This window comes from Papilio polytes, unplaced genomic scaffold (genome assembly GCF_000836215.1).
Source record: "Papilio polytes unplaced genomic scaffold, Ppol_1.0 DF824437.1, whole genome shotgun sequence".
Classification (NCBI taxonomy): Eukaryota; Metazoa; Arthropoda; class Insecta; order Lepidoptera; family Papilionidae; genus Papilio; species Papilio polytes.
In genome coordinates this window covers 103,871-120,445 of record NW_013524767.1, presented here as the reverse complement: position 1 = coordinate 120,445, position 16,575 = coordinate 103,871, and the positions used below count along the sequence as shown (strand labels likewise).

General features: G+C 36.6%; 1 protein-coding gene across 1 annotated transcript in view; it reads right to left on the bottom strand.

Moving 5' to 3' along the window:
- Positions 1–15,621, bottom strand: part of LOC106109925 (potassium channel subfamily T member 1) — a 22,384-nt gene extending 6,763 nt beyond the window's left edge. The window contains exons 1-14 of the mRNA XM_013291618.1: positions 15,538–15,621; positions 8,260–8,339; positions 6,592–6,691; positions 6,048–6,246; positions 5,882–5,956; positions 5,710–5,793; positions 5,486–5,580; positions 4,841–5,024; positions 3,135–3,362; positions 2,760–2,917; positions 2,296–2,493; positions 2,034–2,183; positions 1,552–1,967; positions 2–82 (exon numbers count right to left, since the gene is read on the bottom strand). Coding sequence (XP_013147072.1) covers positions 2–82; positions 1,552–1,967; positions 2,034–2,183; positions 2,296–2,493; positions 2,760–2,917; positions 3,135–3,362; positions 4,841–5,024; positions 5,486–5,580; positions 5,710–5,793; positions 5,882–5,956; positions 6,048–6,246; positions 6,592–6,691; positions 8,260–8,339; positions 15,538–15,608 — 2,119 coding nt within the window. The 5' untranslated portion in view covers positions 15,609–15,621. The remainder of the gene's footprint in view (position 1; positions 83–1,551; positions 1,968–2,033; positions 2,184–2,295; positions 2,494–2,759; positions 2,918–3,134; positions 3,363–4,840; positions 5,025–5,485; positions 5,581–5,709; positions 5,794–5,881; positions 5,957–6,047; positions 6,247–6,591; positions 6,692–8,259; positions 8,340–15,537) is intronic.
- Between the last annotated feature and the right edge of the window lie 954 nt (positions 15,622–16,575).

The window sequence follows — 16,575 nt, the reverse complement described above, 5'->3', positions numbered from 1 at the left end:
CTGTCGCTCGCGCTGTCAGTCGCCGGAGACTCCTTCAGGTGGTTGCGGGACTCTCCCGTCGACGAGCCCTCGCCATACTTGTCTGGAAAAATACAAATAAAATATTAATGCAAAGGAAAAATATCAAGCTGATAATTAAATCGAAGCTTAAGATTGTCTGGCTAGTCAATCTTACAATAGTTTTCTTATAGTTGCGATTAAAGATCAAAATTTTAGGAATTACATTTTTTGCTAGCGTTCAAAGGGTTCTGACGTTCAAATACCATCACAAGAGCAACTCGAATATTTAATTTATGTTGTTACATCAATGTTAATAAAATATATAAAGGTTACGAATACAGTATGTATGGTACAGTGAGTTAGCGAGTGACAAAACACGAGGCGCAAAGTCAAGAAAGAACAGTGGGTAGACGCCGCAAACAGACGTTGCGCCGAGTGATATTTTTGATTTCAATGTTAGGTACGCGAACTACTGGTAATTGTTTAATAAAATTTAACTATAGCATGCAATAGATAACTCTTTACTTGATGGTAATATTAGCGATCCAATGTTATGTGCGTTATAAAATTTATGATAAAAATCTGATATTGCGCGGATAGAAAGCACTCACTGCTCCCGTTCACGACGATGGTCGATGCACTGCACTAAAAACTTATTTATTGAAAATGCATTAGTTAATCGTCTTATATAAAACTTTGCAAGAATGTTTAAAATTTGAAATGTCATCATCATCTCCCCTGCCTTATCCTACTCCCGTAGGGACGGCGCACCGGGTTTTCGTCCTCCAAAGCACTTTGAATAAAATTTGAAATAATATTTAGATAAATATACATACAATGTTTTGAGATGCACTCTGTCTTTATAACATAACTAATTTACCTAAAGTGTATGATTGAATAGAAAGCTACCCATAGACTACTGAGTATGTAATAGATTTTCCTGAACATAATATTTTTAACAAGAAAAAAAATCACTCGTAAAATAGAAAAAGCTCTGGTGCGATTTAGCGTTGTTTTATAACTTTTTTATACACTTGAATGTGACGCTTTTGGTTTCTGATAGTAACTCCACGTGGTGACACTGGAGGGTACACCGCTTTGTGCTGATCACGCATTTAGCATAACGGAGGAAAAGCAAACCTACGAGGTGACTTAAATACGCCCAATTAGCAGAGATACGAAAAGTAACGGTGTATTGACAATCTTGTATCTTTTTCTATCTTGTGATTTTTCTTTTCGGTTTCTTAATTTTTTAATTACCAGAAAAATAGAGAATTGTTTTTTGCCGGTACTAATGATATTGAAAGATAAAAATATATCAAAACCAATATTGATAACTGATCAAAAAACTAATCAGTAAATTGCAATAAAAATGATTTCCGTGCGCATACACGCAAGGGTAACGTTGTAACAATAGTTTGCCGTTCTATTTATGAAAAGCTGCAATGACATTTACCTACTCACGATCTTGTATCGCTTTTTGTTGGACGTACTAGATAAAAGTGACGACTAACATGTAAAATGAAGCATCAATATAACTGTGGCACTCACAGCTAGCGGCTAAATTAGCGGATGAAACAGTGTGAGCTGGGTTGATGCGGGATGGCGATGGTAGTGGCGTGGAGCTTGCGGGGCCCTCGAGCACAACTTGGGGCAGCTCGTACGGCGCAGCGCTACTACCGTCTCGTCCCGTCCGCCCACCGGCGCCGCTGCCACCGCCGCTGGTCCCGCCGGCGCCGCCCGCTTTCCTCTCGTTGCACAGCGCACTCTTGTCCTTGGTCATTATAGCCTTGCTCTCGCGCTTCTCAGATACCACGAAAGCGGAGTTCTCCTCTTTGGTGATGCTCATGTAATAGCAAGTGTCGCTACTCTTCATGATGTGCCGCGGCCCTGGGTTCAGCAGAATGGTGTCTTCGTAGAACTCCGGCAACTCCGCCGGACGCACTCCAACCAAAGCTACTCCATACCTTAAATAAAATTGCATTGATAATATTTTAAACACAAGAGAAACATATACTTAAAGCAGTACTCACTTCCTATGGGAATGAAAGCTGGCGTAAGTGAAGCTCTTGCCCTCGTATTCGCCGAAAAAGCGACTGTCTCCGAGCACGATATGGTAAATTTCGTTGCCAGAGCACTTCCCGTACAGTCTGTGCCATTCCTCTTGGGATTGTTGTCCTTCCCTGAAACATTAGATCGTTGTAGGTCAATAAAGTGGATGGAAGAAGCCATTCTCCAATAGACACTTGTCGGAAGAAAGTGAGACTTTGTATTGCGCGCACGCAGTTTACGTACTGTCCGCGGCTGGTGTGCAGCAGCAGCGTCACGAGCGTGGAGGCACCGGGACAGGTGCAGTTGTTGGCGAGCAGCGCGTACTTAAACTCATCCTCGCAAACCACGAACTCCGCGAATTTCACGTGCAGCTTGTTCTCCGGACGGAAGATCTGGACATATTGGGGCACGTCCGGCGCGAAGTCCTTCACCGCCCAAGATCTAAAACAAAACGATTAATGGGTGTATACCATCTTAGTGTTGTCATCTTAGAGGGATCATAGTTATACGTTACTATCATATATGCGCGCGTTAATTCTTGACCAATGAAAAATACGCAGACGCAGATGTATGAGTAGACGCAGTCGGAGCGAAGTCAGATAGTTCCAGATGTGGATGCTAAATGTTATATTAAGTCTCAACCTTGAATCAAGAATCAATGATAGTTGTACTGACATGTTGATTTGATTCTTGAACATGTTTGTTACCTCAGTATGGTATGTTCATCTGCCGCGGTCTTGTCGGCGTAGTTGCGGGCCGCGAGCACAAAGCACGCCTCAGCCTCATTCATGCGGGCGCGAATCAGGTCGGTATCCTTCAGACACGAACCCTGGATGTAGATCACACGCTGAGCCCAGATCGGCACCTGAAATTAAACAAAATAAACATAGGTATTTTAATACGATCTGTCAAAAGGCGCAATTATCAAGTTGCACTGAAGAGCATTTAATCCGGGTCACTTAAAATAAAAAAAAAAACTAGAAATCTCGTAAACTAAGAATAAGCTTATTAACCTATACTGAAATAAGTTACCGTTTGCCAAATATTGATAAATGCAGATTAAACTTTCAATGTAGACGTACTTGTAGAATCATGCGCATAGTAGTGTCGAGTTCCATTGGCGAGAGAAGCACTACATAGTAGTCTTGGAGCAGGGGATGCGCGTAGAACTCGTTGAGGAAGTCCATTATTGTATCCGCATGCAGGGTGGTTGAGCAGACGACAACGTGCTTCTCAGACTGAGCGCGGTGCGAAGAATACGAACCACCAAGTTTCTGTCGCTCCATCCAAGTGAATGCCAATTGCTCAAACTGAAAAAATAATAAACATTCATACGTCACACTGAGTAAAAGATAAACTATCCCAACCGCACAGAGTTGTCAAATGGTCTTCCTTAGTGTAGATTTAATATCAGAAATATGCACAAAATTACTTTTAGTTACCACTTAAGATCTCTGAGTACGGTCGTAATTGCAACTAATAACATCATAACACTATACTATAAAAATACATCACCTACTCAAGAGTTATCAAAATGTGACATTTAAGTAGCTTTAGATGATTTACATTTCTATACATATCTACAAGCAAATAAACGTCACAAGCAAAGCCGTATAATAAAAGCACTCACCCCAGATCGGACCGACCCAAAGGGGTAAGAAGACCATATAGAAATCCATTTAGCACGAGCCTGACACACTTTATAAATTTAATATCAGCCTTCTATTTTAATCGTTCATTAATCACGTGAGGCTCAAAGGGGGATGGAGCGGTTCACCAGCACTAGATTTTAGGTGTAGAGTGAGTCTTAAACCCATCACACCAGAAGCCCACTCCATGAAGGGAGCTTCTCAAACTTCACGTGATTAATGAACGATCCTACTCAGCCTAGGGCCTTGCTAGTTAACATGTTTTCTAGCAAATATTTTCAGCCACACATTCACAGTTTTATAAAAGGCAGACAACTGTTTACCTAATTTGTTATTTTTATCATTAAAATAATACGGCTTGTTAAAATTTCGCGCGTATTGTCAGGCAGTCATGTAACATTTGAATCGATTTATAATATGATTTGTTAAAGGTTTTTTTTTTAATTCATCCATGCATTATTCATGCATTCTAAATTATCTCTTATGTAGTTAAACTCCAATAATATTATTATTAAATAATGCATATGTATATACATGCAAGCATAGCTGTCTAGCATTTCGAAGAAAAATGTTGCAATAACAATTTCCAACACACGAAAACTTTAAAATCATGCTAATATTATAACAGCTTAAATTTAAATGGATGAAAAGTTGAATGGATATTTGTTAGAGTTTGTAGCCTAAAATGCTAAACTGATCTCGGAGAAATTTGGCATATATGTATAGGATAGTTTGGAAGAATACATAGGCTACTTACTTTTGATTTTTAATTTCACGCAGACGGAGGCGTGGCCGAAATTGTTTTTTTTTTTACTTTTAATGAAAGCTAGTAACTACGACTATACAGGTAACATCTTTAAACAAATTTTCTAGGGCTTTGTTTTTTAAACTAAATTGATACAAACCCTAAAGATAAGTGACTTTAATTATATAAGCTATGCTCTAAGTAATATATGATAAGATTCAAACATTATAGCAGCTCGTGTTAAACTCCTACTGAGTGTACCCACGAAGGGGTGTACCTCGTCAGATACTTAATTTTCTTCGCGTTTGTAATTTGCGAACTACCATAAAGTTTGTATGTCAGTATACATGATGTAAGTAATGAGATAGTTGTTAAAAAAGAGATAGTTATTTACCTGGGTTGGTAAGACGACAAGTGCCACACCAATCATAATGACCATGTATAGCTGGGATGGCCAAATGTCGGGCACAAAATCTCCGTAACCAACCGTAGAAAAGGTCACCACGACGAAGTATGTCGCTTGGAATAAGTTGAGATGACGATGACCAGCTCTTTGGAAATGTTGGATGCCGCAAACGCTGGAAAATATTAAGCGTATTCATAAGATTTTGCTATTAAAAAAGAGTAAGCAGAAAAAAAAATACGAAACTTAGGGAAAAAAGAAACGTCTTATAAAGTGTAAGCCACGTTGTAATCCCTTACTCTCTGACTTTTTGAAGATATAATAAGATTTTAGATGCCGGAATTATACCGTAATTTGATAAGAGCGAAAAACAATGTCAAGAGCCTGAAAGTAAAAGGCGAGGGAAATTATGTGAAGTGGAGTTTGAAAAATAAATTTACTACACATTACCATATCGCTACTGGAAATTACATTAGCTTGCTCATTTTCTAAAGTAAAAAACGTAACAAGTGAAATGCTAGAAAATGTATACGAAAGAAATAAATAACAATACTCTTCTATGATAATACCATCATGTGGTCGTATACCATCTGGATAGAGTAGAAGTCCTAATTATCAGTAAACAAAGCGACTCACCTAGTGAAGACGAGGCAAAGCAGCGTCACACACAATATCATCAACTGTTGGGAAAGCGCCGATTGAGATTTCTGCATCGCGCGGTGTAGATCATTCTGGAAACATCACAGACCATATCTACGTAAAAACAAGCCAATAGTTTCTAAAATAAAATATGTAGTTACCTATTTAGCACTACTAATCAATTTAGTTGGGTATACAATGTAATAACAATATCCACTTACAAACATATTCTCCAGGGATCTCTTGGCTAGCCAGCAGTTCAGGAAAACCGGAATGAAAAGATTGCGGAGCGGTGGGAACAGAAGCTAAAAAAAGAGAATTAATTGAATATTTACTCCTGTCTGTGTCTGTCTTCTCTTTTTAGGTATATGTAATAAAACTATGAGTACTTACGGTGAGCGCGAAGGGGATAGTATTCACCATTTCCAATATAAAGTGGAAAGACAAGATTTGTTGCCAGATGTTGCCCTTTAATAAAAAAAAAAGTTTTTATTGTTGGTTACATCAATAGTGAATTACGACTTCACATGCTTAAAATAGAAGGTGGTGTAAAACTCACTTTGTATCCCAAGTAGACGAGGAGAATAGCCTCAGAGAAGGATATCATGGCCAGGATGACTTGGACGATCCAGAGGCACAGGGAGCGGTTCACCCAGATGATACCGTCCCAGTTGATGATGGGGTGCTCTTGGAACTCCTCCTCGGTCAGGTTGGCTGAGTACTCGAATTCAGTTTTATTGCCTGGCTTGCAGCCATAACTAGAAACAGGGGGAATTATAATTAAATAAAACTGCAAAATTCCTTATGAACAGTGGACGTTTATCCAACGTTGTTAAGTCGAACGAAAATATCGCGACGCAATTCGCACATATCTGCGAGTAATTTTAGAACTTGTACAAGAAACCAACCAAACCGAAATGGTCGAGTATGGTTGACTAATGTCTTGTCACCAAAAACTTAGAGTCAAATCGATGCCTGAGATTGTATGTATATCTCTGTCACCGTTTCCATTTGTAACTCATTAAAGAGACGCAGAAGTTACGCATCATATTCTGACACAAATCTGACTAAGGAGTAAAATACATAAATAAATATGAACTGACCAGGAGGCGGTGATCGGGTCGCCATCAGCACAAACGCGTATGATGTACAGTACGCATGCGAGCAATTTGAACACCAAATTCGCAATTCTTATGCGAAGGCCTGAAAGAGATATAAGAACAATATAAAGCTATATTTTATTGTAATGATCAAAGGTAAAACACGTCAAAACAATCTATAACATTTGTTAATTATAAAACAACAACATAGAATACATTCGTATGATCTACTCCTATATTTTGATAGATTTCCTTTGCACGTGTTTGGTCATTTAATAAAAACTTGCTTAAAGTATAGCGATTGCTTTAAATAAAGCTTGTTATTATCATGGCAATAATAAATCATTCAAGGTCAATAAATGCTTTCAGTGTAATGAAGAAAATTAATTAGGTTGGTCAATGCTAAGGCTAGTGTGTCACTGAAGCGTGGGTGACATTTTATACAATTGCCTCCTGCTACTGACCGCATTTACCAGTCAAACGATAGTTATAATTAAAGTATGTCGCCGGAAAATCGTATACGGCGCTATGTTATTTACCCTGGCTGGGAAACATGATTAATTGTAAATCTGAATGAAGTCATTCACAAGATGACCTTTGTGTTTTTCGGCTATCAAGTGTTCGGTCTATAAGGAATCGGGGGCCGATGCATTGTTAACACAATAAATGATGTGTCCTTTACATATTTCGGAAATATAACCAGTCAATTAGTGAATGAATTCGGTCGTAAATAAATAACGGTGTAAATGACAAAAGGGCGGAGTACACAATTCGTAGGTAATCAGTATTCAGTAATTATAAACTCGGGCGCACGACACAATTTTCTAGATTACAAATATGTTAATATTTCTCTGTAAACATTACCTTGATAGAATTAATTCAATAATTTAATTCGTTTTTATTTAATTACAAAATGCGTTTCTTTATAGAGGCGAAGGACTATGTATGACCTTGTATAGACACGTGTGGAATAAATAATGCACTTTGTTTTATTATCCATACATTAAAATTGTGCTATTAAATATAATTCGCTTATTTAAATGGTTCTAAGATCACAATTTACTAATAAGACATCATAATGTAGCTAAAGTTTTATAACAATATTTAGTACTTTACTAATATTAGAAAATATTTCACATCTGCTTTTTATCGTAAACCTAGACTTCAGATATGCAAAATGTTTAAATTTACTTTCCAGTTTTTCGTTTCAAAGACACTTTAAAAAATGTAAATTCGATTTACTGAACCTCGTCGCAGCGAGCTTAAAATTGATCAAAAGCTTGGTTTGGAAAGCGAGCGAGACACGAGCAGTTTGCGTTTGAAAGAAAAGCAATTTGATTAACAAAGAACTGAAGTGACTTTGTGCGACATTCTCTTTACAGACGGAGGTATAGGGAAATATAAACTAGTCTCTCTTTGTTGACTATTGGAGTTTTGAAGTACAAATTCTTTCAATCCTTGGAAAAACTATCCATTTCAACAAAATCATAAGATATGAATAATTTCAACAATTAAAAGACAAATATTTGCGGATAGAATGCATGAAAAAAATAGGCGAGATAGAATCGAAAAAGATGTGTGTTGTGGTTTATGAATAGTTCATTAATCGTTTATTTGTTGAACTAATATTTTAATATCTAATTTGACGTGTGAACCTTATCCAGTACTTACTCGATCGTTGATTCTTTATGAAGTAGAGTTGCAAGCGCTCCTTGAATGTATTCTCGTTGACATAATACTCGACTCGCACTCTGTAACAATCAAACAAACTGCATTAAGTAACTACATAATCCACAAAGATGTTAACACGATTTAATCATCTGTATTAAATCTTTTAATCTACCATTGGACTACTACAGCTGGCCTTCCTATGTTGAAACTTGAGACGTTCATTTCCATTACGGTGAAATATTTGACGTAGAAAACTTAATTAATAGTATTTGTCCATGTGTTCACATAACAGAATTACTTAGTGCTTTTAATGTTATTTAGTGTACTAATTATGGCAACAAGCTTTGCTTAATATTTTAATTAAGGTATACAGCTGGCGCGGTTCATGACACTTAAATTCGGCTTATCGTTAATCAATGTGAAATATAAAGTATGGAACCTTCACAATTAACCTCCAATATTACTGTAGGAAATTGTTTAAATTGTACAAGACGAAGACGTAATCTGTTCTTTGATATAAATCAGAAGTGAAACATCAAATGAACACTTTCACTGCATCTCTTTTATCGAACCAATGAACAGGAATAGACACTAACCTTAGAAAGCCTTCGTTTCTGCTACATTCTAGCATAGATCAAGCACTAGATTTAGATTCAAGCGTGAAGAAACGCCGATTAATTGAATTGCGACTAACAACACAAATTATCTCAGCACTGGTAATACATTTAACAACTGAACTCATATAAATTTATTCAAATTTATGATACAAATTGGTATAAAATGTCTTCGGCCGAAATGATTATACAAAAAATGTCTCTTTGATTACACAAATATAAAACTCACGGATGTACACTTAGAAGTATTTATAATCCAATGCTGTGATATTATCTCCTACATTCGTAACTCTTTCCACGTGTAAGCTTTTTGTTGTCAGTGTAGTGTTGTGTCGAATCGCAGCTGAATGTACGGATTTACCGGCTCTACTGTATAATCCTTCTCTGACATGGAAAATAGATCCGTTCCTCCGGGAGCCGCCCTCGCTCTGTTCACATGTCCCGCGCCTATCTTCAATAAGTCAAAGGTCACGCAAACATTCGTGTACTCACGATAATAAACGGTATTACTTAATAAACAGATGAAAAATCTTCTTACCTTCGATCTCTATATCTTTAGTTTAACGTCAATTTTTCAATAGATTCAAACTTTTGTAAATAAACATCTAAATAAAATGACAACTGAAGTCGGCCCGAGCGTCCATTTTGTTTACGTAGCGACCGACAGTTTGTCGAGTAGCAAAACTCGGCACTCTCACAAGTAATATTCACCGTAACTCCGCAAAAGACGGAGACGGCGTTCCAAAAAATACGTATAGACATATACGTTTTATAAAAAATTTACAATTATTGTTTACTTAGCTAATGATATGTACCGCCCTCAACCGACATTTAGACTCTATGTGAGAGAACATGGGTTTCCATATCGAGATGATCAGATAATAAGGGATTTACACAGCGCCATCTTATATCAAAGAAGTGGAAGATTCGTCACGGGAAAATGTTTTTGTTATAATAGAAAGGTGATAAGCGCGCGGTGTCGCTAATACAGTACGGTGGCCATAAATGATAACAAAAGATAAGACGGCATCTGTCGACCAAGAAACAAAGTAAACAAGTGAACACAATTAGGTACATTCATCCTTGTTAGCGGATGACCGATTTGTTTAACTCGAATTAGACGAGGAAGACATTATTGAGATAGATTGAAATCTCATAAAGTTCACAAAATGGCGAATTTTCGCTTTAGAATTTCCAGTGTAACTAGAAATAAAGTGAAGTTATAATGGCGAACAAAGATCGAAATTTAAATGATTGAAAGAATTCGAGAATAAAAAAAAATTTTTTCGTATACACTCACGTCTATAAATAGCTTTAAAAAAGGCTATAGGTAGGAAGTGTTATTTTGTGCCTCGTTGATTTTTGCAACTTTGGCGCTGATGGTTGCCATTGGCAGCGGTGGCCAGGTTTCTAACTATTGGTAAGGAGAAAAATTGCCTCTTGTTCCCTAAAGATGTCAGGATTATCAAAAGTACTGTGTATCTTATATTAACTTCACATGTATTTTCCTTTTGAAGATAAAGTTTAACGAACATTACTCCACTCCTCGGACATCCGGTATCACCCCGTGTACACTCGACACTGTCACGACATCGCCAATTGAGGCGGATATAGACACAAAATTAGCTTAATGTAATTTTCACTTGCACTGCATCTGTGCACGGCGCGGGGTCAATCGGGTTGATGGCGAGGAGTGTACCCAAAAAATATTAAATACTATCCCGGTGAATCGGCAATGTCGAGGCGGACCGTTGGCGCTGTCGATTGGGCGAGGAGTATATTAATGTGCGATAACCCTAATCCGATTCAATTTTTGACACTAATGACAGTTGACAGATGACAGAAGCGTTCTCTTGATGCTGGCGCCACCTACTTAGAGTTTTATCATTTTCTCCGCAATCAGATAGAGTTCTCTGACAGTAACCAACAGTGCGGTAACAATAACTTCATCCATTTACAGAGAAAATAATACAGTTTGTATTTAAGTGGTATTATTGGCGGGAAACAGCTAGTTTTCTCATAAAAATTTTATATCTAATTAGCAATCTTTTTGTCGAGGAAGCAATTAGAGTTAATAGCGTGGGTTTCAATCAAGTAACAATAATGGTGGAGTCGTTTGGAACGGATAAAGTAGCTTTATTTACGGCTTTGAGTCTTACTTTTACGACGCGACGGTCGAAGCTTGTGCGCTGCTTCGTTGTTGTAAAACTTTTAAAAACATTGCACAACAACCGTACACACTGAGGACGTTAACACATCTGACATGGAACTAGCAAATTCTAATAATTTTGTCATTGCAGACTATTACTCAATGTAACTAAATCTAGCTATCAATTATTAAATTTACTACAGCTGAGCTAAATACGTATGGGTAGCTTGTCATAGAAGAGCCGGAAAAAACAAGCCTATGACAAAAGCATTTTAAATTTAGTTCGGTATAAGTAGATGAATTTAAAATTTAAATCTGTGAAGTTAGATGTAGGCACCAAACTTATCATTATAGCATTTACGCTAATACCCAGTCACTTAATGAGCACTAAGGATGTCCTTTAATGTTGGTCCGGTATAGGAATATTTAATTAATTATGAATATCTCAATCAAATAAAATACATGTTCAAATTTCAATTTGAAAGTTTATTTAAATCTCGATTCCGGGAAACAGATTTTGAATGAGAACTCTCAGCAGTCCGACGAACAGTTTTATATTTGAGAGAATTAATTCACGAAAATCCTCAAGTTTTAATTGAAAACTTATCCATAGAACTTGAAAATGTTGCTTGGATCGAACAAAGAAATTGAGAAAGAAAACTAGATTGATATAGTTCCCTCTTGAGTACAAAGCCGAAGTTTTGTATAGATTTATTTTCATATAACAGTTATGGAGCAAAGGTCAGTCGAGTAATTTGCACGAAAATCCTGGTCCTAAATCATGCACATAAATGTCCTGCGGAGTACATAAACGATAAATCTGTCATTCGAATTAACCTCGACTTTTATAGGCTTTGCGGATTAAAAAGATAATATACAACAGTATAATTAGAAATTAAAGCAAGCAAGGAAACGCAATATGAAAGTGCACAAGTGCATTTCGAAGTTATTATTTCTCTGAAGAATAATTCTGATTTTCATTTTATGCTTTTGTAGTATTTACACAATGCGATCATTAGTTAAGTATACGAATGTCGGAAAGAATTGTAAAGCAGAAATTGCTGTGGGAACAGTTAAAAAGCGTTGGTTAGCATTTTAAGTTTCAATTCGCAATTAGTACTGTTAGAATAATTGAGGCTTATCATATCGTAAGTTACTACAAAATTTTGTTCTTGCTTCCAGAGGTACTCCCAATTGAGATCACCCACTAGTAAACATGTAATAACTATCATATCAGTAAAACTATTGAAACGGAAATTTAAAATTTAAAAATTGAAATTTATTTAACAATGGAAAAGCCCGCTTTAACATTTTCGCACGAATGGGTCGCCTCACTCAGTGTAATACCACGACCATACAGAAGACAGGCGTGAAGTGGGAGCAATTCCGCGTTTCATCCGATGAGTGTGTTGCCGGAAGCCTGATTTTAGTCCCTTTTCCTTTCCACTCTTTTCTGGTGGGCGGGATGGGAAAGAAAAGTGGATTTGATAGCAGAGGAGACGCATACGAATGGAAAATATCTTGTTTATGTGCGTCTTCTCTTTCTTCGATAAAGGGTAGGTCTGCAGTTGCAGATGCGTTAGGGTAGGGCGGATGTCTATGAGGAGCATAAACTTCGCCATTTCGGGGTTTCCAGGTGGCCGTTTGCTCTTTTGCCACCTTGTAATAAAAAAAAAACCATATATTGAAACCAGTTTCAGAATTTTACGCTATACAAAAGTAAAAAAAAACGGAATAATTCAAATTGATTAATAGAAATCTGTATTAAAGTTGAAAATTTTCTATTTGCACGTGAAGTAAGTGTGTCGTTTGTTTTACGAGGCTAGAGTGGGATGGGCGAGTTTGGCCTTGGCGGGCGTGCGGGCGTAGCGGGTCGCGTGGTCGCGGGAATTTGTCTCACACCCTCGGGACGACGCTTTCATTACTACTATTGGGGTGAAAGACAATTTTATGTACGGTTAAAAACAAATTGTACAGTCATCGGCCGCTGTCCGTTATTACGGGAATAATCCAATACTCAATTCGACACATGACAACTGTGGCCTAAATACGTTGAAGGGTCCACGTCATTTTCATTCAGCAACACTTTTAAAGTTCAAACATACCTTCCACTTACTTCTTTTAAACCTAACTTAGTGAGTAGTCTGATAGGATCTTTCCACATTCGTATATCTATCCATAATTATGTAAATACCCTCAACATTATTACTCGATTTCTAAAGCATTAAACATTTAGTTTCACAGCGAATCTTCATTAATGAAGCTTTGAATAGACGTATTCAATTGTTCTTGATGATAAAAGCCTACTAGAATCTGGAGAGGTGCCAATAAAGTCAGCCGATCTGTATGTCAGTTAAATAACACCGACAGAGTTTAACCTACTTATGCATATTATCTTTAATTCTAGTGGTTTATTTGTGGTAGGTTTATTTAATCCTATGCATTTTAACACATTTTAAACAATTGTTTTAATACTAATCAACTCAGTTTGAAAGACAAATATAAACGAAGACAATCTTATTTATCATATAAATATTATAAATGCAAAACTTTATAAGGATGGATGGATGTTTGTTAGAGTTTATAGCCTGAACGGCTAAACGGATCGACATGAAATTTGACATTGATGTACACGCGGACTTAGTCGCGAGCGAAATCTAGTATGTAATAAGTATTTACAATTGTAACGTACAAATGCAAATGTAAGTATTAAATGATTGTTACATAAATTATAATATTATTCGACAAGCAGTGCACTGCCTACTGTTCTACCCTCGTGTGAAACAGGCGTTAAGTCACGCATGTAGACATTCTTCGTTTCAGTTCTATCGAGTTAATTCTAGTTGGACGTATTCAGCATGTTGTAAGGTTAAATCGTGGAGAGTTAATTGTGAGTCGGCGTGGTGGTCGCCGCCCCGCGAACCCCAGGGACCGGCCGCCGTCAATTGTAAAGGCCGCTTTCTAACACTCGCCGGAGCAGCATGTGCCTTGCATATTTACATCTAATTTAACTTAGTTGATTAAACATTGTATCGAAAAGTATATGCGTATCAACGAAATAGAGGTTAAAATAAAAAATAAGTGTTAATAAACTTCCTTTTTCAACATAAAATTATTTATTCGATGGTTTACATCGAAATTCTAACTCTATTAGTGTTTTACGAACACTTTAAAGACCTAGGCGAAGTATTTTATTATTTACTAACTGTTGCACGCGACTTAGTTTGCGCTGAAATAAAAATAAAGAGAATAACAAAAAGTAAGAATATCATAACTACAGTAAGAGTTCGACGTAGTACTTTAAAGTAATCAAAGTGTATGCAATTATAGCGATAATAAACCTCGCCGCTCGTAACAATAAATAAATTGTATCTGTAACTTCTCTCGGGGCAAAACAAACGCCACAATCGTTCAGAACATAGCAAAGAGAAAACTATCAATCTTGTTTGTGCAAAATTAATTGTATCCATTGTACGAAGTGGAGGGAAAACAATTATAACACAAATAATACTAAACCTTTGCCACTTATTACGTGGCAACTTCATTTGTTATTAAACAATAGCTATTTTACTCTAGAATAATGTTTCTCAAAGTCGTGCAAGACCACATGTCTCGGAGGGGTTATATGAACAGCAGGGTGTTCGCTGAAACCAGTAAAATTAAAGATTAAATAGTTTGAGTATCTCAGATTTAGCATATCTATCGACGATACAATTAAAATTTAGTGTAATTTCTAGTTAATTATATATATATATATATATATTATACAAAATGGTGGCAAATGAGCAAACGGCCACCTAAATGCGCAAAAATGGTAAAGCGAGCGCTGCCCATAGACATCCGCAATTGTAGATGCGTTGCCTACCCTAAGTCGACGTAGGAGGAGAAGCACATAAAAAGGATCTTTCCCCATCGTATGCGTCTCCTCCACCGTCAAATCCACTTTCCCATCCATCTTTCTCTTAAAGAAAAAGGTGGGACGGGAAAGGGACTAAAATTGGGCCTCCGGCACTATATATATATATATTCAACAATAGCACGTGTAAGTATAATTTATATAAAGCGGTGAAACGTTGTATTTGTTGGTGATCATTTATTTTGTTTGTATTTTTTATATATAACAAGAAATATATTTTTTCCTTTTACTCAAACTGATTAACTTTAAAGCTTTTATTCAGAATAGTAATATTAATTCATGTTTCTTACTGAACGGTCTTCTAAGTGCATATGCTATCGGAGATTGCGTTAGCTCATTACAACGCTTATTGTGTTGTATTTGTATTCCTACACTTAATGTAAAGCCATAAGTTTTGCTTTCTTCAGATTAACAACTCTATTCTTACAGTACTCTTTCTTAGGTGACACCAGGAGTTCGTCTTCCAGTGCGATAATTCCCTCATCTCAGTCAGACTTCTTAATCATACCTTACGTATTTCATCTCTACCTTCGCCTACACTTACCGATGTACTTACCGTTTTAAGTCTCCTTGTCTAATATGCACCAAATAAAACTTACCTAGGTATTTTATCATAGCTGTCCCATCCAGTCAGGCAGTTGTACGAACTATATCTGCTCACGCCCGCCATTTTATTTGAACGCTTTATTTAATATAAATGGTAGATAATCCGCTGGGATCTACAAACAACGTGATATATCTCAAGATACAAGTACATAATCCCTTGCGAACATCTACTTATCCAATGCTATTTAAACTTTAAGGATTTAATACATAATTTTGCAATTGAAGACTATGTACTAATAGTGGTTTTAAAAATTCGACACAAAGATAATTTTACAATTAAAAATACTATCTTGACGCACTAAAGGATTGTTCATGACTTGTATTTTATAGTTGTCAAGATATTAGAAATAATCCGAACGTATTAAAAAGTCCGCAAATTTCTATTAAAAAAGGTGTAATCGATAATTGTATAAAATTGTCAAAAAAAAACAAGTTTTCATTTTTTTCTAAGTAGTTTTAGATGCAGTTTAAAAGAATGATTAAATGTGAAATTACTTAATTAAATAACAATACTAAATTAGTAACAAACGTATTAGATACAACAGTCCGCAAGGGAAAATTTACGTTCTTTTATTTTACAAATAAGGTTTTAAACGATTTTGTGATTTTAATTTTGTGCACACTGTTTTTATAAATTTAATCATGTAGTTAAAATATTTTAGTTATTAGTTACGGCGAGAGGGCGCTGGTAGGCGCGGCAGAGCGCGGGAGGTCGAGAGCGACCGGCGCGCCGACGATCCTGACTAGACTGGTGTTTGCCGCCGCTGCGCCGGCTTTTTATTACGTGTTGCTTGACCCAACCTCCTGCGTACACTCCCGTAATCAACTGCTATAATAAATAAATTATTACACCAAAAGTAATACTTCTTACTTATATTACAGATGCCAAAGTTTAGATGGAGGGAGGATTGTTAGTCTGCCGTCTAAACAACAAAACGGATCTCAATGAAAAGCATAAGATAGACTGCAGGAATACATAGGCTATTTACTTGTGTGTGTGTTTTTTTTTAATTCCACGCTAGTTATCGCGG